The 25,643-nt window shown below is 41.1% G+C and overlaps 1 protein-coding gene across 1 annotated transcript in view; it reads left to right on the top strand.

Moving 5' to 3' along the window:
- Window positions 1–407: 407 nt before the first annotated feature.
- The window catches only part of hdac11 (histone deacetylase 11), a gene marked incomplete at its 3' end in the record, with an annotated part of 82,050 nt that continues 56,814 nt past the window's right edge, over window positions 408–25,643 (top strand). Inside the window, exons 1-3 of the mRNA XM_080779308.1 lie at window positions 408–480; window positions 4,075–4,214; window positions 5,664–5,764. Coding sequence (XP_080635434.1) covers window positions 446–480; window positions 4,075–4,214; window positions 5,664–5,764 — 276 coding nt within the window. The 5' untranslated portion in view covers window positions 408–445. The remainder of the gene's footprint in view (window positions 481–4,074; window positions 4,215–5,663; window positions 5,765–25,643) is intronic.

The raw sequence follows: 25,643 nt of genomic DNA, 5'->3' as shown, positions 1-25,643 counted from the left end.
ATTTAGGCCGCGCATGTTAAAGTCCGACCAGAAAGTCATGAACCGCATGGCTAGCTCTGTATGTGAAATACTGTATGAAACAACAAGAGCCATTCTAGGGCTAGGTTAGCCCCTCTCGAATGTTCGAAACCCTCCGAAAAAGTCTTAAAAATGTCAGAAACTTTACTACCATTGGGTTCTGCTTGTGGGGCTAGGGCTAGGTGTAGTCAAGTGATATACATAAATTAGCCTATAGGATGGAATAATAAACAATTTCTGGCTCCAGCCCTTGAATCACTAGCTACGCTATGCCCATTATTATGCCCCCGTGGTGAGTGAGTGGTGACTCCATATCATGTAAACATTGTGCGATGTGTTTCATGTGCACATGTATATAGATAGTATTTGACAGTTCTATGATTGTTTTTCATGTGCAGATGAGAACAAGAAATGCCTGCTGGGGAAAATGTCTCACAAAGAAGATAGTGAACAGAAAAAAAGGTAAGTGCACAAACAATGCATTATTTAGACTTTACACTTTATTGTCTCACAAGGACACATTCCTCTCCAGTTATCAGTGTATACTGTAGAAGAGTGGTTCTCAAACTGGGGTCCTTTGGGGGTGTGTGTGTGTGTGTGTGTGGGGGGGGGGGGGATCCTGCAAAAGTAGTTAATCACAGCAAAAGTAGCATCGCAATCATTTTAACCACTTTATATGTTGGCCATTCGAAAATAGCAGATGTACAAGCTCACAGTGTGTCACTGCGCTGCAAGCTTGCCCCCCCTTTTTTTTCCTTTTTGTGCCAGGGACCACCTCTTCTGGGGGTATAGCCCCTGGCACAAACCGCTTTCAGATGGGGGTCCGAGCTGAAATGCATTTATCAATGTGGGGGTCCTTTAAGAACCACGTGCTGTACAACGCAACAGCAAAACAGAAACGCACTGACGGTAGTATAGGCTACTTAACTCATCAAGGCCTGTTGTTAACACCTTTAGACCTTCTGTCTGTCTGTCTGCGTCTCTCAGCAGTGGTCTGTCTGTCTGTCTCTCAGCAGTGGTCTGTCTGTCTCTCAGCAGTGGTCTGTCTGTCTAACAGCAGTGGTCTGTCTGTCTGTCTCTCAGCAGTGGTCGGTCTGTCTGTCTCTCAGCAGTGGTCTGTCTGGCTCTCAGCAGTGGTCTGTCTGTCTGTCTCTCAGCAGTGGTCTGTCTGTCTCTCAGCAGTGGTCTGTCTGTCTAACAGCAGTGGTCTGTCTGTCTCTCAGCAGTGGTCTGTCTGTCTAACAGCAGTGGTCTGTCTGTCTCTCAGCAGTGGTCTGTCTGTCTAACAGCAGTGGTCTGTCTGTCTAACAGCAGTGGTCTGTCTGTCTCTCAGCAGTGGTCTGTCTGTCTAACAGCAGTGGTCTGTCCGTCTCTCAGCAGTGGTCTGTCTGTCTAACAGCAATGGTCTGTCTGTCTCTCAGCAGTGGTCTGTCTGTCTAACAGCAGTGGTCTGTCTGTCTCTCAGCAGTGGTCTGTCTGTCTAACAGCAGTGGTCTGTCTGTCTCTCAGCAGTGTTCTGTCTGTCTAACAGCAGTGGTCTGTCTGTCTCTCAGCAGTGTTCTGTCTGTCTAACAGCAGTGGTCTGTCTGTCTCTCAGCAGTGTTCTGTCTGTCTCTCAGCAGTGGTCTGTCTGTCTCTCAGCAGTGGTCTGTCTGTCTCTCAGCAGTGGTCTGTCTGTCTCTCAGCAGTGGTCTGTCTGTCTGTCTCTCAGCAGTGGTCTGTCTGTCTCTCAGCAGTGGTCTGTTTGTCTGTCTCTCAGCAGTGGTCTGTCTGTCTGTCTCTCAGCAGTGGTCTGTCTGTCTGTCTCTCAGCAGTGGTCTGTCTGTCTCTCAGCAGTGGTCTGTTTGTCTGTCTCTCAGCAGTGGTCTGTCTGTCTGTCTGTCTGTCTCTCAGCAGTGGTCTGTTTGTCTGTCTCTCAGCAGTGGTCTGTCTGTCTGTCTCTCAGCAGTGGTCTGTCTGTCTGTCTGTCTGTCTAACAGCAGTGGTCTGTCTGTCTGTCTCTCAGCAGTGGTCTGTTTGTCTGTCTCTCAGCAGTGGTCTGTCTGTCTGTCTCTCAGCAGTGGTCTGTCTGTCTGTCTCTCAGCAGTGGTCTGTCTGTCTGTCTCTCAGCAGTGGTCTGTCTGTCTGGCTCTCAGCAGTGGTCTGTCTGTCTGTCTCTCAGCAGTGGTCTGTCTGTCTGTCTCTCAGCAGTGGTCTGTCTGTCTGTCTCTCAGCAGTGGTCTGTCTGTCTGTCTCTCAGCAGTGGTCTGTCTGTCTGTCTAACAGCAGTGGTCTGTCTGTCTGTCTGTCTCTCAGCAGTGGTCTGTCTGTCTGTCTCTCAGCAGTGGTCTGTCTGTCTGTCTAACAGCAGTGGTCTGTCTGTCTGTCTAACAGCAGTGGTCTGTCTGTCTGTCTGTCTGTCTAACAGCAGTGGTCTGTCTGTCTGTCTGTCTCTCAGCAGTGGTCTGTCTGTCTGTCTGTCTAACAGCAGTGGTCTGTCTGTCTGTCTGTCTCTCAGCAGTGGTCTGTCTGTCTGTCTGTCTAACAGCAGTGGTCTGTCTGTCTGTCTGTCTCTCAGCAGTGGTCTGTCTGTCTGTCTGTCTAACAGCAGTGGTCTGTCTGTCTGTCTGTCTAACAGCAGTGGTCTGTCTGTCTGTCTCTCAGCAGTGGTCTGTCTGTCTGTCTGTCTAACAGCAGTGGTCTGTCTGTCTGAGGAGGACAGATTGATCAGCTTCTGCTTAAACGCGAAGCTTTCTGGATTCAGTCCTTAAAAACATTATCTCCCCTTGGCCTTAATGTAGATTTGGACCTCAAATCCTTTTTGTAAAAATAAATTACAATCAAAATATTTTTGTACCTGTACAAAACTTAACCTTTTAATACATTTTTGGTAAACCCTCCTTTTAACCTTACTTTGATGGCCGCCTTCCCCTTTTCACCTGCAGGTGACCTATACATATACAGGCCGACTCCATAGAGGGGCATTCAGGTCTATTGCCAGTATATGTATTGAATCCACTTTAAAATGTTTTTTCTATATTGATTGCATTGAATGTATTTAATTATGTATTTTAATTTTATTTTTGTATAGATATTGCTGTTATATGGTTCTTTATTTCACATTTGCTTTTCTGCTGTAACTCTTATATACATTGTAGTGTCCCCATGACAAGGAATATTTCGTCCAGAGCCTCTTGGGAGGCCTTATAGTCATTTTTGAGATAAACTCTTGTATGTGAACTTGAGACACCACATGACCATGATCCCTACCTCTCATATCACAGGGACAGGTCTTATTTAACCCGTGTTCCCCTACCCCCTTCTGATTGGTTGCATGACTCTCTGGCACCATATTTAAGTGTGAACCATTGTGTGCTCTGTGTATTCCCTGATGAAGGCTTAACCGCCGAAACGTTGGATATTCCTGTCTTACCTGCTGTCCTAATAAATATTGGTACTCTAGCTATTGGTGTGTGCGGCCACCTTCTTGTTTATTCAAGATCTCCTCCACTGTCTGTCTGTCTAAAAGCAGTGGTCTGTCTGTCTGTCTGTCTGTCTGTCTAACAGCAGTGGTCTGTCTGTCTGTCTGTCTGTCTCTCAGCAGTGGTCTGTCTGTCTGTCTGTCTCTCAGCAGTGGTCTGTCTGTATGTCTCTCAGCAGTGGTCAGTCTGTCTGTCTCTCAGCAGTGGTCTGTCTGTCTGTCTGTCTGTCTCTCAGCAGTGGTCTGTCTGTCTCTCAGCAGTGGTCTGTCTGTCTGTCTCTCAGCAGTGGTCTGTCTGTCTGTCTGTCTCTCAGCAGTGGTCTGTCTGTCTCTCAGCAGTGGTCTGTCTGTCTGGCTCTCAGCAGTGGTCTGTCTGTATGTCTCTCAGCAGTGGTCAGTCTGTCTGTCTCTCAGCAGTGGTCTGTCTGTCTGTCTCTCAGCAGTGGTCTGTCTGTCTGTCTGTCTCTCAGCAGTGGTCTGTCTGTCTCTCAGCAGTGGTCTGTCTGTCTGTCTCTCAGCAGTGGTCTGTCTGTCTGTCTGTCTCTCAGCAGTGGTCTGTCTGTCTCTCAGCAGTGGTCTGTCTGTCTGTCTCTCAGCAGTGGTCTCTACGACAGCATCCCTGCTACATGTCTGCCCATCGTCTACCATCCCAACTACAACATCACCTTCATGGGTCTGGAGAAGCTGCACGCCTTCGACGCTGGCAAGTGGGGGAAAGTCATCCGCTTTCTAAAAGGTACACAACGGGGCAGTGGACCACGTATTCATCCCATTCTGACCTGAGATCAGATTCATACGAGGTTTCCACTGGACACACACTGGTCTGATTAACCCATTCTGACCAGAGATCAGATTCCAAAAATGTCAGTCGTTCTTCGATTTTTCAAAAACAGCAGACCTACAAGCTCGTAGCGCGCCACTCGGTGGCGCGCTATGAGTTTGTAGATCTGCTATTTTTCAATAGCTAAAGCGTAACATGATGCTATAACACCAAAATGTTGTTATAGAAATGAAAATGAGAAATAATAAGAAATGAGAAATGAGAAATAATAAGAAATGAGAAATAATAAGAAATGAGACATGAGAAATAATATTGTTGTTATTGAGATTTGTTCGATTTGAGATTTTGTTCGATTTGAGATTTGTCCGATTTGAGATTTTGTTCGATTTGAGATTTGTTCGATTCGATTTGCGATTTGCGATTTGCTCGATTTGCGATTTGTTCGATTTGAGATTTTGTTCGATTTGAGATTTGTTTGATTCGATTTGTTCGATTTGAGATTTGTTCGATTTGAGATTTTGTTCGATTTGAGATTTGTTCGATTTGAGATTTTGTTCGATTTGAGATTTGTTCGATTCAAATTGTTCGGAAAAAAAAGAAAAAAATAGGAAAAAGAAGAAAGAAATAGGGAAAAAATAAGAAAAAAATAGGGGAAAAATAAGAAAAAAATAGGGGAAAAATAAGGAAAATAATAAACAAAATAAGAAATGAGAAATAATAAGAAATTAAAATGATTAACCCATTCTGACCTGAGATCAGATTCTAAAAAATAGCAGACCTACAAGCTCATAGCGCGCCGCTCGTAGCGCGCCACTCGGTGGCACGCTATGAGTTTGTAGATCTGCTATCTTTCAATAGCTAAAGCATAACATGATGCTATAACACCAAAATGGTGTTATAGAAATGAAAATGAGAAATAATAAGAAATGAGAAATAATGAGAAATGAAAAATAATAAGAAATGAGACATGAGACATAATATTGTTGTTATTGAGATTTGTTCGATTTGAAATTTGTTCGATTTGATATTTGTTAGATTTGAGATTTATTCGATTTGTTCGATTTGAGATTTGTTCGATTATTATTTGACAAAAGTGTCAAATAATGGTTAGAAGCTGTTTTTCAACAGCCAAAAGTGTCAAATAATGTTTTAGGAGCTGTTTCTCAACAACCAAAAGTGTCAAATAATGGCCATTGATTTGATTTAGGTCAAAAAGATGATAAAAACTCAGAAAATTACGAAAATTACGCGTGCTATTGGGGCCCTGCAAAGGTTGCGACCTATAGGTTGTGAGTCGCAAAATGATCTTGCCCTTCCTTGCCGTGCCGTGCCGTGCCTTGCCTTGCCCATATAGCAGTGAGCAGAGTAAGGAGTAATGGTGGCGTGTGTGTGTTTCTCTGTCAGAGGAGCAGCTGGTCAGTGATGGGAACATCGTTGAGGCCCGCGAGGCTACGGAGGACGACCTCCTGGTGGTCCACACCAAACGCTACCTACGCAGTCTGAAGGTACCTGTCACACACAACGCACACACACACACACACACACACACACACACACACACAGTTGCTGCCGCTGTGCAGTGGCGTTAATTAGGTGAAGTAATTAAGTAGCGAAACAAAAGCAACATTGTGGTAAATGGAGTGCAGGGTTAGGGTTAGGAAAGCAGACGTCCTTCAATCAGTGATATAATGAGGCAATCAACCTCTCTTCAACTGATGCCAGGTGGAGAAATAAGTCGTTGGTGATTTTGTTCTACAGGGCCTTCATAGTTATTTCCTTTGCTGCCATCTGTCGGTATGGAAACCGTGGCATTATTGGTTGATTGATTGAAATATTTTATTTATTAACAGTTTGCAGAATTACAGTACATTTCAAGCACAGACTCAATACAAAGACTCTCAACTTTGAGTGGACGACCCAATTAAGCATTACACTTGTTTACAAGAGGGTCCACCATGTTCAATTCATCAAAACATTTAGAGACGTACAAATAGAGAGAGAGAGAGAGAGAGGTGTGATTTTTTTTGTATTGAGTTGTACTTGAAATGTACTGAAATACTGCAAACTGTTATTAATCAATCAATCAATCAATCAATCAATCAATCAATCCATACACGTCCTCCTCCTATTGGCTACCCCAGACTCCACCCACACCATCCAGGCACAGCTATAGGCTGACGTAAAGACCTCGGCTCTAAATCTATAGGTGTGTGCGGTTCGACCCTGACTTTGTCCTTTGACGGGCAAATTGTACTTTCAGTCCTGCTTCGTCCAGTTGAGAAACATGTGGAGAATTAAATCATTGCTCACATTCACACAGACCTTGAAAAGGGTAATTCCATGCCTTCATTCTACATCGTCACGCCTACACAGCCATAACACCCTGTACTCTCTGGGCAATTTAATACAATGTGGAGTGGATGATGATGATGATGGGTCCCTCTTTCTCTCTCTCGTCCTTGGCCTGGAACACTTTGGAGACCCCTGCATTATTTGTTTATTTATTGATTAGATGGTGTCTTTTTGGACCTATTCCTTCAGCGCTGTTCAGAGGGTCTGCTTGCCTTTTATAGTTAACCCATTTAGGCCTGACGTCGAAAAAAAAGTGACAATTTTGTGAAAAACCTCATGTTTTAGTGATTCTCAATATATCATGTCAAGGACCCCAAACATTATATGTAATACCACCCAAGTGGTCAGACCACTTGAGTGCTCAGACAGATGGGTGGGCCGCGTGCTTTTTCAGAACATGTTTATTTTCATGATTTGATTTGATTAGATTTTGGTCAAATAAATTGGAGTAGGCCTGGGCCATGGCTCAATGGTCCAGGCACCTTGGCTGGTAATCCAGTCTGGCATGTCTCCCCCCCCCCCCCCCCCCCCATCTCTCTCCCCATTTCCTGTCAGCCTACTGTCGAAAGCCACAACATTTTTTTTGTTTTTTTTTGAGTAAACACAATTTAACTACAAACCCGTAATAAGTGTAATGGCTTCAATTAATGGAATACTGATACTGGAAACCTGGCAGTTCGATCCAGTTCGATCCCAGGCTCCCCCACAGTTAGAGTCTAAGTAAAACGTCTGGGTTTCCGAGGCTAGAGTCTAGGGATGGGTATCGTTAGGATTTTTTCGAGTCCGGTACCGATTCCGGTTCTGTATTCTGTGTTCTATATTACTTACTAATCGCTTATTTGGCAACACTGGCAACACTGGCTAGTCTGGATAGAACTTTCTGTTACAGTTAAATCAATATAAAAGTATCACACAACTGAAAAGTATCGCGACTGTGACCGCAAGTTAGAAACGTGTGTGGCTATAATGACGCACAGCTGTTTACAGCGTCTTCTGCATGCATCTAAGCCAGGGGTGTCAAACTCATTTGGGGCGAGGGCCGCATTGGTCAAAAGGTCACTTGATGGGGGCCACAACCAGTTGCGGACGCACGCTCGATGTCTCAAGCCCAACACACACCGGCTCCGTCCGACGCGGCGCGTCAGCGCACGTCGGACGCCGCCGGTGTGCGATAGGTTCATTGAAAATGATGGAGGCGGCTGTTTTGACGCGCGGCGTTCGCAGACGGTGTGGGAGGCCCTTCAGTCAGTCACTGCTATAATATCTATCTATCTATCTATCTATCTATCTATCTATCTATCTATGCTCAGACCCAGCCAGCCAGCCAGCAAGCCACACACATAGTGCTCAGACCCAGCCAGCCAGCAAGCCACACACATAGTGCTCAGACCCAGCCAGCCAGCCAGCCAGCCACACACAGTGCTCAGACCCAGCCAGCCAGCAAGCCACATACATAGTGCTCAGAGCCAGCCAGCCACACACATAGTGCTCAGACCCAGCCAGCCAGCAAGCCACACACATAGTGCTCAGACCCAGCCAGCCAGCAAGCCACACACATAGTGCTCAGACCCAGCCAGCCACACACACCTCCGTAAGGGAGTGGTTGCACCACTCAAAAAATCTTCAAAAAACTGAAGAGGCTACTGGAGATTGGAGAACCTGATTTGGACATGATCTGATGCAGGACAATGTCACTATGACAGAAAGAGAAGATGGGTCTTCACACATTCACACACACACACACACACACACACACACACACACACACGACTTTGTCCCTATAATGTGCACGGCACCGTTCTACTTCATCATATCACGCAAGAGACGCCACACACCAGTATGGAAGAGAGATAGTCACTTACTCACTTGTTGTAACTTGTAGGGATGCCACAAAGTGAACATCAGCCAAATTGAATAGTCGACAGCTCTGCCGATTAATAATCGATTAATTGAACCCACCCCCCATATTAATCAATATCAGATAAAACGTATAAGATTTTATATTATGCACATGCCATGGTCACATAACCATTATGTTGAGTGCATGCTTTGATGGTTACAGTTATATAATCAGTTTTGATGAGTAAACCTTTGTGGAGATCTTCTCAGTTCTCATTGTATGCTAGTTACTGCCATTCAAGATGGAAAATGAAATCCATTAGGATTTGGGGAGAAGTAGTTTCATAAGGGGCTGGTATGAAGTACTTGATATAAAGAGAACATGTTCAGTTCACTAGTCTACACTCTACTCTACACCTGCCTTCATTTCATCTGATTGTCTGTCTGGCAGGCACTTAACAAGCAATCGTTAACTGTGTCTGTTAGAGAGAGGGGCAGAGAAGAGTGGCTTTGCTCAACTTGATTTATACTTATATTCTCCACTCTGATGAAGGTACATGTTCGATATATCATGCAGCCTTACTTATAAGCCTATATTTTGGCTATAAAAAAAAAAAAAAAAAAAAAAAAGTTTGACACCCATGATCTAAGCATTAACATCGAGTCTAAGTGTCCTTGAATAAGAGTCGGAACCCCTAATTGCTCCTGATGTGCTGGTTGGTGCCCTGCATGGTTTCCTCTGCCATCGGTGTTTGAATGTGTGTGAGAATGTGTGAATGTAATGCACAATCTATGTAAAGCGCCTTGGATAAAGGCGCTATATAAATGCACCATTTACCATTTTACCATTTAGAGAGAAAGCTTGTAGGTTTGTCTTTTCATTTTTTTAAACCGGGGTCTTCAACAGGGACTCCTAGAGAGTCAGTCCTCAGAGATACTGCAGGGTTTCCTACACGGCCTATAATTGCAGCCCTCGCCATCGTTTTTGAGCTTTTTTTTTAACTTATCCTTCAAGACCCACAGAACATTTTGTTCTATGACTTTGTAAACACCACATTAACATGAATTAGTGCACACAGCAATAGTCATTGTATGAAGTTCACACATGCATGTTTTAAGGGCCACTTTTGCAACCATATCTTTCCTGGGGATTTTATGTGGTAATTGTGTTTTTAGACATTTTTGTCTCTTTCATTTTTGTAATTTTGTAATAAAATATAAAACGACGAAAAATCATATTGCGTTGTTAAATCAAGCAGGCAGTATCAGTTGTATGACTCAGGCGGTCCTATGCAAGATTAGAACGATAGCACTCCAGATTCTTTTGTTTTTTTAGATGAAAATGCTTCAATGTGGTAAAAATGGCTAAAGAGGCTAGATCTATAAAGAACTATACACACATCATGTGTATGACTATTATCATCTTTACTGTGCTATTATTGCCATTTGCCAACATCAGCAGTAGGCTACAAAACAAAACATTGGATAGGGATTTTTGCTATTTTTAAAATTGGAATCCTGAATTATTTTCACCTATTTTGAAATTGGAATCCGGAAAAGTAATCTTTTTTTATTTAATTTCAAATACATTAACTTTATGATTATGAACTGAAATGTAAATATTGGACATAAAAAAGACTAGTACTAGTCATTAAGCTATTAACACATTAGACTGAAGTAATTAAAGCGGGTCATGTTCGCATGTTTGGAATTGCAATTGGAACAGCTGAAATACCACATTAAGTGCGTCTGTGCTCAAAGAATACATTCTTCAGCGTGTCCACAATAGTCCACAGCCCACTTTGCCACTCTCTCTGATCAACTGCATCAATAGCACCCCTCCCCCCCAATGGCAGACAATCATGTCGGACACATACATTCAGTTGATCTGAATTAACATGTGTTAAATCCCTGTGCATCAGGAATGTCGTACTTCCTGTTCTTTCCAGATGGGAGATGGCCATAAAACCAAAGTTACTCTCTATACTGCTGCATGTACAGAAAGATATTTCACCAGGACATGTTAAACTACATGTAAAGAACAGCCACTTTCTAACTGTTTTACACATTTACAAGGTGTTTTCAGCTTCTAGATTGGCTATTTTCATCTTCTAATCTACACCTGCACAAGTAGTATTGTCTTATTTAATGAAGCAACGTCTGGGTCCCTTCCTCAGGCAGGGAGGTCCCTTCCTCAGGCAGGGAGGGACCGGAACGTTGCTTCATTAAATAAGACCCTTGTGCCGAGCAGATACACAGTGTGCGGGTGTAGGCCTACCTTATTGTTTTCATTGATGTCCACTGGCCTACGCACCTGTGTGAACGTTTTCTCCTACAACCTTCTAATCTACAACATACTATAAAAAAGGTCTTGAGAGGTTCAATGAGTGAATTTAACATTTGCTTAAAGGGACACTTCACCCTTTTTGCAAAAAAATATATGTTAATGACGTTTAGAAGCTTTAGATCACTTTCCTGGGGGTATTTATGTGTGTAATATGTGGTTTTAGATATTTTAAATTGTAGCAGTGAGCCTGTTGTCTCTGATGTCATGGACACTGGTGCACTGCTCCCCCTTGTGGATAGGGGGAGAGCTGTCTTACTGAGATGTAGTCCAGGAAGGAAGTGAGCCCAGTGTCCATGACATCAGAGACAACAGGCTCACTGCTACAATCTAAAACCACATATTACACACATAAAGACCCCCAGGAAAGTGTTCCAAAGCTCCTAAACGTCATTAACATGTATTTTTTTGCAAAAAGGGTGAAGTGTCCCTTTAATGTTTGATATAAAACTCATTGAATTGCTTTGTTGTTGGGAGCAGTGATTGGCCAGTTTTGTTTCCCGCCCCCAAGCTCACTCTGATTGGATGATCAGGGCCCTCTGTTAGTATTTAACAAGAGCTTGGTCTGCTTTGTGTCTTTAATCTCTTCTAGTTGTTAAGAGCTGAACTTCTCCTTCTACACTAGCTGAAGCATTTAGTTTTTGTTTTGGTTCAACTTTAGTACTTTAGATTTTCGCTCTTTAAAAATAGATCTAGTATCAGTTTATTTGGGCAGGTTTTGAGTCATGGCTTTACTACAAACATTGAAGTCCCTGGTCAACCAGAGACTATCTGCTGCTGCTGAAGAGATATTTGGGGTCGTTGGAAGAATTCTAACAGAGTACGAGGATGAAGCTTTCCACATCAAGCAAGAAACTGACCGCCAACGCAGACTACTGGATATGGTTTTACAACCAATCGTCAAACTACACAGAGCCGGTTGGTAAAACCTTTACTATGTTACTTTAATCTAACCGTTAATGTTTGAACACAGTTGGAAGAGGAGCTGGTTGAAACTTTGCAATCGATCCATTCATGTTAGGGTTAAACTTGCATTCAAAAACATTCTCTGTGGATATTATCTGATAGCAATAGGTTGTAGCTAATGATAATTTATATTTGAGGAACAAGGAGACGCTTGTTTTAGAAATCAAAACGATATTAGGACAGATACAGAACTAACAGCAGAAGTTTCATGTAATAATAATGTGTTTCTATTCTGTATCTTCTGTCTAGACTCCATACACCTCCTGGTGTGTAAAGAGGAGGTATTTACTGAGCAGCAGCAGGAGAGAACCTCCAGTCTGGTCAAAGAGGAACCAGAGTCTCCACATATTAAAGAGGAGCAAGAGGAGAGAACCTCCAGTCTGGTCAAAGAGGAACCAGAGTCTCCACATATTAAAGAGGAGCAAGAGGAGAGAACCTCCAGTCTGGTCAAAGAGGAACCAGAGTCTCCACATATTAAAGAGGAGCAAGAGGAGAGAACCTCCAGTCTGGTCAAAGAGGAACCAGAGTCTCCACAGATTAAAGAGGAGCAAGAGGAGAGAACCTCCAGTCTGGTCAAAGAGGAACCAGAGTCTCCACATATTAAAGAGGAGCAAGAGGAGAGAACCTCCAGTCTGGTCCAGGAGGAACCAGAGTCTCTACAGATTAAAGAGGAACATGATGGATTACTTCAAAGATCAGAGGAGGATGGTGGATCAACAGAGACACAACTGTCAGTGAAACATGAAGATGCTGAAAACATACCAGCAGAACCTGTAGCCAGTACCTCATCTAAACACATGGAAACACAAGCTGGTGTAGAGGACTGTGGAACATCACAACCAACTAGTGATGACCAGCTCCTGTCTTCAGGCTGTTCTGAATCTGACATCACTGAAGACAGTGATGAGTGGGATGACCAGTCAGGTTTAAACCGGCTGAAATCACACAATACACAACACATGGGAGGAAATAGTTTATCTTTGAGCAACAAGCTCCTCCATGACCTCAAAACACCAAAACAAAGTCACTCCACTCACACAGGGGAAAAGCCCTTTACATGTACAGTTTGTGGCAAGGGCTTAGTTCGAAAGGCAGATCTAAAAATACACACGATGACTCATACTGGGGAAAAGCCCATTACATGTACAGTTTGTGGCAAGGGCTTAGTTCGAAAGGCAGATCTAAAAATACACATGAGGACTCATACAGGGGAAAAGCCCTTTACGTGTACAGTTTGTGGCAAGGGCTTTATTCGTAATAGCCAATTACAAATACACATGATGACTCATACAGGGGAAAATCCCTTTACGTGTACAGTTTGTGGCAAGGGCTGTAATTTAAAGACTGATCTAAAAAGACACATGATGACTCATACAGGGGAAAAGCCCTTTACGTGTACCGTTTGTGGCAAGGGCTATATTCGTAATTTTCAATTAAAAATACACATGATGACTCATACTGGGGAAAAAACATTTACGTGTACAGTTTGTGGCAAGGGCTGTAATTTAAAGACTGATCTAAAAAGACACATGATGACTCATACTGGGGAAAAGCCTTTTACGTGTACTGTTTGTGGCATGGGCTGTACTCATAATAGCCAGTTAAAAATACACATGATGATTCATACAGGGGAAAAGCCCATGACATGTACAGTTTGTGGCAAGGGCTTAGTTCAAAAGGCAGATCTAAAAATACACATGATGAGTCATACAGGGGAAAAGCCCTTTACATGTACAGTTTGTGGCAAGGGCTTAGTTCGAAAGGTAGATCTAAAAGTACACATGAGGACTCATACAGGGGTAAAACCATTTACGTGTACAGTTTGTGAAAAAGGCTTTAGTCAGAATTCCCATCTAAAAACACACATGAAGACCTGTCATAAAGAGGGAAAAGCTGTTAAATAATTAGTGATTTTTCTTAAAATAAGGCATTATGTTGACACTTAATGTCAATTATCAGCAGTTTAGCTAAATACATTAAACTTGATGGACTATACATTTTTTAAATCGATTTTCAACTTGTATAATGCTGATACTAATATGAGAAGCAGTGTTTTCTCACAGTTGTCATATTCATGAATATTCATGCACTAGTGGTACAATTGAAACTTGTCTGTGTGTTGACATGTTGTTTGGACTAGTGTAGGTGGACTGGTGTATTTCAATCACTTAGTTTAATTGTGTTAAGATTTTCATAGCCTAGAATGCATTGTAACAGAACATATTTACTCTGTAAAAAACACTGTCCGTAATTTCTTTTTTAAATAAAGGTTTGACAGCTACAGATCCTTTGTGTGTTCAATACAGAAAGCTCACCACAGTAGGCTACAAAACATTGGATAGGGATTTTTGCTATTTTTTAAATTGGAATCCTGAATTATTTTCACCTATTTTTAAATTGGAATCCGGAAAAGTAATCTTTTTTTATTTAATTTCAAATACATTAACTTTATGATTATGAACTGAAATGTAAATTTTGGACTAGTACTATAGTCATTAAGACTGGTAACACATTAGACTGAAGTAATTAAAGCGGGTCATGTTCGCATGTTTGGAATTGCAATTGGAACAGCTGAAATGTGCTCAAAGAATACATTCTTCAGCGTGTCCACAATAGTCCACAGCCCACTTTGCCACTCTCTCTGATCCACTGCATCAATAGCACCCCTCCCCCTCAATGGCAGACAATCATGTCGGACACATACATTCAGTTGATCTGAATTAACATGTGTTAAATCCCTGTGCCTCAGGAATGTCGTACTTCCTGTTCTTTCCAGATGGGAGATGGTCATAACACCAAAGTTATTCTCTATACTGCTGCATGTACAGAAAGATATTTCACCAGGACATGTTAAACTGCATGTAAAGAACAGCCACTTTCTAACTGTTTTACACATTTACAACGTGTTTTCAGCTTCTAGATTGGCTATTTTCATCTTCTAATCTACACTTGCACAAGTAGTATTGTCTTGTTTAATGAAGCAACGTTTGGGTCCCTCCGGACCTTCCCCAGGCAGGGAGGGACCGAAATGTTGCTTCATTAAACAAGACAATACCCTGTCCCTTGTGCCGAGCAGATACACAGTGTGCGGGTGTAGGCCTACCTTATTGCTTTCATTGATGTCCACTGGCCTACGCACCTGTGCGAACGTTTTCTCATACAACCTTCTAATCTACAATATACTATAAAAAAGGTCTTGAGAGGTTCATTGAGTGAATTTAACATTTGCTTAAAGGGACACTTCACCCTTTTTGCAAAAAAATATATGTTAATGACGTTTAGAAGCTTTAGATCACTTTCCTGGGGGTATTTATATGTGTAATATGTGGTTTTAGATATTTTAAATTGTAGCAGTGAGCCTGTTGTCTCTGATGTCATGGACACTGGTCTCACTACCTTCCTGGACTACAATTCCCATAATTCTTTGGTGCACTGCTCCCCCTTGTGGATAGGGGGGAGAGCTGTCTTACTGAGACAACATGTAGTCCAGAAAGGAAGTGAGCCCAGTGTCCATGACATCAGAGACAACAGGCTCACTGCTACAATCTAAAACCACATATTACACACATAAAGACCCCCAGGAAAGTGTTCCAAAGCTCCTAAACGTCATTAACATGTATTTTTTTGCAAAAAGGGTGAAGTGTCCCTTTAATGTTTGATATAAAACTCATTGAATTGCTTTGTTGTTGGGAGCAGTGATTGGCCAGTTTTGTTTCCCGCCCCCAAGCTCACTCTGATTGGATGATCAGGGCCCTCTGTTAGTATTTAACAAGAGCTTGGTCTGCTTTGTGTCACTTTAATCTCTGCTAGTTGTTAAGAGCTGAACTTCTCCTTCTACACTAGCTGAAGCATTTAGTTTTTGTTTTGGTTCTACTTTCAACTTTAGTACTTTAGATTTTCGCTCTTTAAAAATAGATCTAGTATCAGTTTATTTGGGCAGGTTTTGAGTCATGGCTTTACTACAAACATTGAAGTCCCTGGTCAACCAGAGACTATCTGCTGCTGCTGAAGAGATATTTGGGGTCGTTGGAAGAATTCTAACAGAGTACGAGGATGAAGCTTTCCACATCAAGCAAGAAACTGACCGCCAACGCAGACTACTGGATATGGTTTTACAACCAATCATCAAACTACACAGAGCTGGTTGGTAAAACCTTTACTATGTTTAATCTAACCGTTAATGTTTGAACACAGTTGGAAGAGGAGCTGGTTGAAACTTTGCATCGATCAATTCATGTTAGGGTTAAACTTGCATTCAAAAACATTCTCTGTGGATATATCTGATAGCAATAGGTTGTAGCTAATGATAAATTATATTTGAGGAACAAGGAGACGCTTGTTTTAGAAATTATTGAGGTAAGAAACAATCCTTTTGTGACACTTCACACTGGAACCATAACAACATTGGGACGGATACGGAAATAACAGCAGCAGTTTCATGTAATAATAATGTGTTTCTATTCTGTATCTTCTGTCTAGACTCCAGATACGGAACTAACCGCAGAAGTTTCATGTAATAATGTGTTTATATTCTGTATCTTCTGTCTAGACTCCATACACCTCCTGTGTAAAGAGGAGGTATTTACTGAGCAGCAGCAGGAGAGAACCTCCAGTCTGGTCAAAGAGGAACCAGAGTCTCCACAGATTAAATATGAGCAGCAGGAGAGAACCTCCAGTCTGGTCAAAGAGGAACCAGAGTCTCTACAGATTAAAGAGGAGCAAGAGGAGAGTTCCTCCAGTCTGGTCAAAGAGGAACCAGAGTCTCTACAGATTAAATATGAACAGGAGGAGAGAACCTCCAGTCTGGTCAAAGAGGAACCAGAGTCTCCACAGATTAAAGAGGAGCAAGAGGAGAGAACCTCCAGTCTGGTCCAGGAGGAACAAGAGTCTCTACAGATTAAAGAGGAACATGATGGATTACTTCAAAGATCAGAGGAGGATGGTGGATCAACAGAGACATTACTGTCAGTGAAACATGAAGATGATGAAAACATACCAGCAGAACCTGTAGCCAGCACCTCATCTAAACACATGGAAACACAAGCTGGTGTAGAGGACTGTGGAACATCACAACCAACTAGTGATGACCAGCTCCTGTCTTCAGGCTGTTCTGAATCTGACATCACTGAAGACAGTGATGAGTGGGACGAGACCAGTGATGACCAGTCAGGTTTAACCCGGCTGAAATCACACAATACACAACACATGGGAGGAAATAGTTTGTCTTTGAGCAACAAGTTGCTCCATGACCTCAAATCACCAAAACAAGGACACTCCACGAGGAGTCACGCCGGTAAGAAATATTTTAGTTGTGCAGATTGTGGCAAAATGTTTACTCGTAAGGGAAATCTGAAGATGCACACAATGACTCACACAGGGGAAAGGCCATTTGCTTGCACAGTCTGTGGACAAGGCTGTACTCATAATGGCAACTTAAAAATACACATGATGACTCATACAGGGGAAAAACCCTTTACGTGTACAGTTTGTGGCAAGGGCTTTAATTTAAAGACTGTTCTAAAAAGACACATGATGACTCATACAGGGGAAATGCCATTTGTTTGCACTGTGTGTGACAGTGGCTTTAATCAAAGGGGTAGTCTAAAAATACACATGATGACTCACACAGGGGAAAAACCCTTTACGTGTACTGTTTGTAGAAAGGGCTTTAATTTAAAGACTGATCTAAAAAGACACATGATGACTCATACAGGGGAAAAGCCCTTTACATGTACAGTTTGTGGCAAGGGCTTAGTTCGAAAGGCAGATCTAAAATTACACATGATTACTCATACAGGGGAAAAGCCCTTTACATGTACAGTTTGTGGCAAGGGCTTAGTTCGAAAGGCAGATCTAAAATTACACATGATGACTCATACTGGGGAAAAACCCTTTACGTGTACCGTTTGTGGCAAGGGCTGTATTCATAATGGCCACTTAAAAATACACATGATGACTCATACAGGGGAAAAAACATTTACGTGTACAGTTTGTGAAAAAAGCTTTAGGCTAACATGTGATCTAACAAGACACATAAGGACTCATACAGGGGAAAAACCATTTACGTGTACAGTTTGTGAAAAAGGCTTTAGGCAGAATTGCCATCTAAAAACACACATGAAGACCTGTCATAAAGAAGAAAAATCTGTTAAATGATGTTTTTTTCTAATCGATTTTCAACTTGTATAATGCTCAATTTTGTCATATTCATGAATATTCATGCACTAGTGGTACAATTGAAACTTGTCTGTGGGTTGACATGTTGTTTGGACTAGTGTAGGTGGACTGGTGTATTTCAATCACTTAGTTTAATTGTGTTAAGATTTCCATAGCCTAGAATGCATTGTAACAGAACATATTTACGCTGTAAAAAACACTGTCCGTAATTTCTTCTTTTTCAAATAAAGGTTTGCCAGCTACAGATCCTTTGTGTGTTCATTACAGAAAGCTCACCACAACACATGTGTTTCACCTCTTTTGAGTGTGGACATCTTGTACTGTGAACAATACAGTGACAACGGCTTAATTTGAATCATTTTACATCCTTCATACCAAACTATTACTATAAGGACCATGAGTATAATTGTACAGTCTACACGTATTTTACTTGAACTTGCTATACTGAACATGACATGAGTATGTCTTAATGTGTGCATACTGTCCATTGTACTTAGCCTGTAACTACAAGTACATCTAGTAGAATAAGAACAGGGTGTTCCGTCCGTGAGCGGCGCATCCCCACACAGGCACAGGTGCTGGGAGCAACAATGGCCAGGGCCGGCTGATGCTAATACCTGTTAGAAGATGAAGAATATTGGATCTCATAATTATACAGTGTTGCAAGGCCTTTGTGTCAATTGTGTAATTTACATAGGCTACAGGCTACAGACAGTAGGCTAGATCTATTTTGGTTTATCAGCTGTGGTCACCTAAGGGGTGTCGGTATGGTATATTATATACATCAAAGACATGGGTTGTGAATGTTGTGGAATGTTTAGGAGCATGTCTGTCCCATTGTTAACGGACAGGTGATGATAATGGGTTAGGGTGTGTAACCCTATTGCTGAATGGATCGACCAACCAATTTGCATGTGATCCTTTTAGTGGATATACTCCTACTGTAGTATAGTGTGAATGGAGAGGAACGTGTATAGGATTGGGAATCAATCAATTGCATTTAAATTATTTAGACTGGAAAGTACTTAGCATCCCTGTGACATCTGAAAGGTGACAAAAGCAATTTGAGCTATTTGTCACTCCTACATCATGTCAAATAGACATTTCAAACACATGCATGTTTTAAGGGCCACTTCAGCCCTTTTGCAACCATAACTTTCCTGGGGGTTTTATGTGGTAATTTGTGTTTTTAGACATTTTTGTCTCTTTCTGAGACAACATGTAGTTCAGGAAGGAAGTGAGACCAGTGTCCATGACATCATTGGCACTTTGAAATACTAAAATATCTAAAAACACGTATTACACACACACACAGTGTGTCTTGTTTAAACATAATAATAATTAATAATAATTAAAAATAATTAAGACATGGTTGCAAAAGGGGTGAAATGGCCCTTTTAATGCAAGACAGGCTCGATTTTCATCACAACATGTTGAAACTACTACAGCTACTTTCTTCCCATTTTGATGACAGGTGGAACATTTACAATAAGTTCTCAGCTTCTAGATCGGCTATTTTCATCATCTACAAACATTAAAATAGGGCTTGAGAGGATCAAGGATGAAGTTATCCTATACAAAATAATTCACCAATAAGGCCCCACCCATACGCTCAAAGCATGTCACAATTGTAACCTTTTAAATAGGTGTATTAAAAATTGTGCATTTTTAAGTATATTTCCATGCAAGATATATCTTTTTATGTCAAGCTGAAAAGGTTTTGGAAATCAGAAGCGGACAAACATGATGGGCCATTGAGTCAGTTAATGGACTCTGAACTTTAACAGTCACAATATCACCGTCAAAGTCATATTAAATGTCTTATGTAACAGAGTCTGATGACTGAAGTTCATTCAGAACGCTGAATGTCTTCAGAAATATAAAGAAAGTTGCACATCTTAACACTGGGTCACTGTGTGTCAAATAATGCAATTTTAAAATAATACTGTTTGTCTATAAAGCATGGTTTGGGGCATCTGATCGTGTGTTATATCATCATATATAATATTCATACCTCTATGGCCATGTGGCTTTATGATCCTAGAAAAAAACATAGTATTTAGTTATATCTGGAACAAACTCCCTAAAAACTGCAGCTCTGCCTTTCATTTAGAATTATTATTCTACACTGACAATGTATTTATCCAGGGTGGAATAGGAAAGTTAAACAACGCAGCTGTAACTTTATATTTTACTGAATCTGATTGCACTTTTATAATGTTTAATTTTCTTAATGTTTTATATAAAACACATTGCATTGCCTTGTTGTTGTGAGCAGTGATTGGCCAGTTTTGTTCTTGGTTTGTCCCTCCCCACTCACTCTGATTGGCCCACTGTTAGTATTTAACAAGAGCTTGGCCTGCTTGGTGTCACATTAATCTCTGCTAGTTGTTAAGAGCTGAACTTCTCCTCTCTGCACTAGCTGAAGCTGTTTTGGTTCTACTTTATACTTAGGATATAATATTTTCGCTCTATATTTCGCAAGTTTTGAGTTATGGCTTTACTACAAACATTTAAGTCCCTGGTCAACCAGAGACTATCTGCTGCTGCTGAAGAGATATTTGGGGTCGTTGGAAGAATTCTAACAGAGTACGAGGATGAAGCTTTCCACATCAAGCAAGAAACTGACCGCCAACGCAGACTACTGGATATGGTTTTACAACCATTCGTCAAACTACACAGAGCCGGTTGGTAAAACCTTTACTATGTTTAATCTAACCGTTAATGTTTGAACACAGTTGGAAGAGGAGCTGGTTGAAACTTTGCATCGATCCATTCATGTTAGGGTTAAACTTGCATTCAAAAACATTCTCTGTGGATATATCTGATAGCAATAGGTTGTAGCTAATGATAAATTATATTTGAGGAACAAGGAGACGCTTGTTTTAGAAATTATTGGGGTAAGAAACAATCCTTTTGTGACACACTGGAATCAAAACAACATTGGGACAGATACGGAAATAACAGCAGCAGTTTCGTGTAATAATAATGTGTTTCTATTCTGTATCTTCTGTCTAGACTCCAGATACGGAACTAACCGCAGAAGTTTCATGTAATAATGTGTTTCTATTCTGTATCTTCTGTCTAGACTCCATACACCTCCTGGTGTGTAAAGAGGAGGTATTTACTGAGCAGCAGCAGGAGAGAACCTCCAGTCTGGTCAAAGAGGAACCAGAGTCTCCACATATTAAAGAGGAGCAAGAGGAGAGAACCTCCAGTCTGGTCAAAGAGGAACCAGAGTCTCCACAGATTAAAGAGGAGCAAGAGGAGAGAACCTCCAGTCTGGTCAAAGAGGAACCAGAGTCTCCACAGATTAAATATGAACAGGAGGAGATAACCTCCAGTGTGATCAAAGAGGAACCAGAGTCTCTACAGATTAAAGAGGAGCAAGAGGAGAGTTCCTCCAGTCTGGTCCAGGAGGAACCAGAATCTCCATTTGTTTGTACTGTGTGTGACAGTGGCTTTAATCAAAGGGGTAGTCTAAAATTACACATGATGATTCACACAGGGGAAAAACCCTTTACGTGTACTGTTTGTAGCAAGGGCTTTAATTTAAAGACTGATCTAAAAAGACACATGATGACTCATACAGGGGAAAAGCCCTTTACATGTACAGTTTGTGGCAAGGGCTTTGTTCTAAAGGCAGGTCTAAAATTACACATGATGACTCATACTGGGGAAAAACCCTTTACGTGTACAGTTTGCGGCAAGGGCTGTAAGTTAAAGAATAATCTAAAAATACACATGATGACTCATACAGGGGAAAAGCCCTTTACGTGTACCGTTTGTGGCAAGGGCTGTATTCATAATGGCCACTTAAAAATGCACATGATGACTCATACAGGGGGAAAAACATTTACGTGTACAGTTTGTGAAAAAAGCTTTAGTCAAACATGTGATCTAACAAGACACATAAGGACTCATACAGGGGAAATGCCATTTGTTTGTACTGTGTGTGACAGTGGCTTTAATCAAATGGGTAGTCTAAAAATACACATGAGGATTCATACAGGGGAAAAACCATTTACGTGTACAGTTTGTGAAAAAGGCTATAGGCAGAATTGCCATCTAAAAACACACATGAAGACCTGTCATAAAGAGGAAAAATCTGTTAAATGATGTTTTTTTTAATCGATTTTCAACTTGTATAATGCTCACATTTGTCATATTCATGAATATTCATGCACTAGTGGTACAATTGAAACTTGTCTGTGTGTTGACATGTTGTTTTGACTAGTGTATTTCAATCACTTAGTTTGAGTATGTGTTAAGATTTTCATGGCCTAGAATGCATTGTAACGCAACATATTTACTCTGTAAAAAACACTGTCCGTAATTTCTTCTTTTTCAAATAAAGGTTTGACAGCTACAGATCCTTTGTGTGTTCATTACAGAAAGCTCACCACAACACATGTGTTTCACCTCTTTTGAGTGTGGACATCTTGTACTGTGAACAATACAGTGACAACGGCTTAATTTGAATCATTTCACATCCTTCATACCAAACTATTACTATAAGGACCGTGAGTATAATTGTACAGTCTACACATATTTTACTTGAACTTGCTATACTGAACATGACATGAGTATGTCTTAATGTGTGCATACTGTCCATTGTACTTAGCCTGTAACTACAAGTACATCTAGTAGAATAAGAACAGGGTGGTCCGTCCGTGAGCGGCGCATCCCCACACAGGCACAGGTGCTGGGAGCAACAATGGCCAGGGCCGGCTGATGCTAATACCTGTTAAAAGACATGGGTTGTGAATGTTGTGGCATGTTTAGGAGCATGTCTGTCCCATTGTTAACGGACAGGTGATAATGGGTTAGGGTGTGTAACCCTATTGCTGAATGGATCGACCAACCAATTTGCATGTGATCCTTTTAGTGGATATACTCCTGCTGTAGGATTGGGAATCAATCATTTGCATTTAAATTATTTAGACTGGAAAGTACTTAGCATCCCGGTGACAACATCTGAAAGGTGACAAAAGCAATTTGAGCTATTTGTCACCCCTACATTTGGACTTATAAGGTTAGGCATTCCTAATCCTAAATTCACAGCACCCACTTCACACAGCAATGGTCATTGTATGAAGTAATTATCTCATGGTCAAATAGACATTTCAAACACATGCATGTTTTAAGGGCCACTTCAGCCCTTTTGCAACCATAACTTTTCTGCGGGTTTTATTTGGTAATTTGTGTTTGCAAACATGGTTGCAAAATGGGTGAAATGGCCCTTTTAACGCAAGACAGGCTCGATTTTCATCCATCATATCAAGTTAAAACTACATGTACAGAACATGTTGAAACTACTACAGCTACTTTCTTCCCATTTTGATGACAGGTGGAACATTTACAATATCTTCTCAGCTTCTAGATCGGCTATTTTCATCATCCACAATACATTAAAATAGGGCTTGAGAGGATCAAGGATGAAGTTATCCTATACAAAATAATTCACCAATAAGGCCCACCCATACGCTCAAAGCATGTCACAATTGTAACCTCTTAAATAGGTGTATTAAAAATTGCATTTTTAAGTATATTTCCATGCAAGATATGTATCTTTTTATGTCAAGCTGAAAAGGTTTTGGAAATCAGAAGCGGACAAACATGATGGGCCATTGAGTCAGTTAATGGACTCTGAACTTTAACAGTCACAATATCACCATCAAAGTCATATTAAATGTCTTATGTAACAGAGTCTGATGACTGAAGTTCATTCAGAACGCTGAATGTCTTCAGAAATATAAAGAAAGTTGCACATCTTAAATCTTAACACTGGGTCGCTGTGTGTCAAATAATGCAATTTTAAAATAATACTGTTTGTCTATAAAGCATAGTTTGGGGCATCTGATCGTGTGTTATATCATCTACTATTCATACCTTTATGGCCATGTGGCGTTATGATCCTATAAAAAGACATAGTATTTAGTTATATCTGGAACAAACTCCCTGAAAACTGCAGCTCTGCCTTTTATTTAGAATTATTATTCTACACTGACAATGTATTTATCCAGGGTGGAATAGGAAAGTTAAACAACGCAGCTGTAACTTTATATTTTACTGAATCTGATTGCACTTTTATAATGTTTAATTTTCTTAATGTTTTATATAAAACACATTGCATTGCCTTGTTGTTGTGAGCAGTGATTGGCCAGTTTTGTTCTTGGTTTGTCCCTCCCCACTCACTCTGATTGGCCCACTGTTAGTATTTAACAAGAGCTTGGCCTGCTTGGTGTCACATTGATCTCTGCTAGTTGTTAAGAGCTGAACTTCTCCTCTCTGCACTAGCTGAAGCTGTTTTGGTTCTACTTTATACTTAGGCTATAATATTTTCGCTCTATATTTCGCAAGTTTTTATTTATGGCTTTACTACAAACATTGAAGTCCCTGGTCAACCAGAGACTATCTGCTGCTGCTGAAGAGATATTTGGGGTCGTTGGAAGAATTCTAACAGAGTACGAGGATGAAGCTTTCCACATCAAGCAAGAAACTGACCGCCAACGCAGACTACTGGATATGGTTTTACAACCATTCGTCAAACTACACAGAGCCGGTTGGTAAAACCTGTACTATGTTTAATCTAACCGTTAATGTTTGAACACAGTTGGAAGAGGAGCTGGTTGAAACTTTGCATCGATCCATTCATGTTAGGACTTGCATTCAAAAACATTCTCTGTGGATATATCTGATAGCAATAGGTTGTAGCTAATGATAAATTATATTTGAGGAACAAGGAGACGCTTGTTTTAGAAATTATTGAGGTAAGAATCAAAACAACATTGGGACCAGGGCTCGACAGTGCGACTAGGTACTCGCATTTGCGACTAAAAATATCACTGTGCGAGTTGTAAAATTCAATTTGTAGCACAGGTGCGACTACAGGATTTGACCATTCAATCGTGATAAAGACAAGTCTCTGTCTACAGCAAGTGTACATTCTATAGTCGTGGTTCTATACCTAAATTTATATTTCTGAACGGCGGTGTCGTTCGCCAAAAAGAGAAGAGCTACAAGCTAACAACGTTCATTTGAAGATCTGTCCCCTTTGCTCCCACCGCACCTCCCCTCCCTGTGTTGCTGCTCCGTGCTCTTCCCTGTCAGCGGCAGACTGCCAGACAGAAAATAAGTCAGAGCGAACTCAACGGGATAGCATTAGCATGATAGCACAGATTCAGAAGGAATTGCTTGGACTCCGACACGTTATTTGCAAAGTTTGTTTGTAATGTTCAAAGTTCAAACGTATCTTACTTTTAACCAAACGCGGGTGAAACAGCGTGCAGCCGTGCACGCACGCGCGCACACACACATGGAGTGGACGGATTGATGTTAATCAAAAACAACCCTTGTTTAGCGTTTGCTTACAAAAGCGTGTGCCCAGCGTAAATGATAATGTGAATGACCGAACTGGCTGGATTACCGTATTAATATCAGTCAGTCAGTCAAAGCCAAGGAGAATGTTACAATACTAATTCACCATCGAGCAGCCTCTGCACTGTCTGAATGTCACACTAACATGATAGAACAGCAGGATAAAAACGGATATCCTGTCTATCCATCCATGAGCAACATATTATCTATCTAGCTCTGGTCCATAGCTCTAATGTGTTGCACGTATTAGAGGTATGGAATGGAACAGAGCTACTATCGATCTATCTACAAAGTATTAGCGTAAAACAAATTGATCATATATATAT

Source organism: Protomyctophum bolini (genome assembly GCF_963924005.1).
Source record: "Protomyctophum bolini genome assembly, chromosome: 2".
Taxonomy (NCBI): domain Eukaryota; kingdom Metazoa; phylum Chordata; class Actinopteri; order Myctophiformes; family Myctophidae; genus Protomyctophum; species Protomyctophum bolini.
Note: the sequence above shows the minus strand (reverse complement) of the source record. Positions and strands in the feature narration are given on the sequence as shown.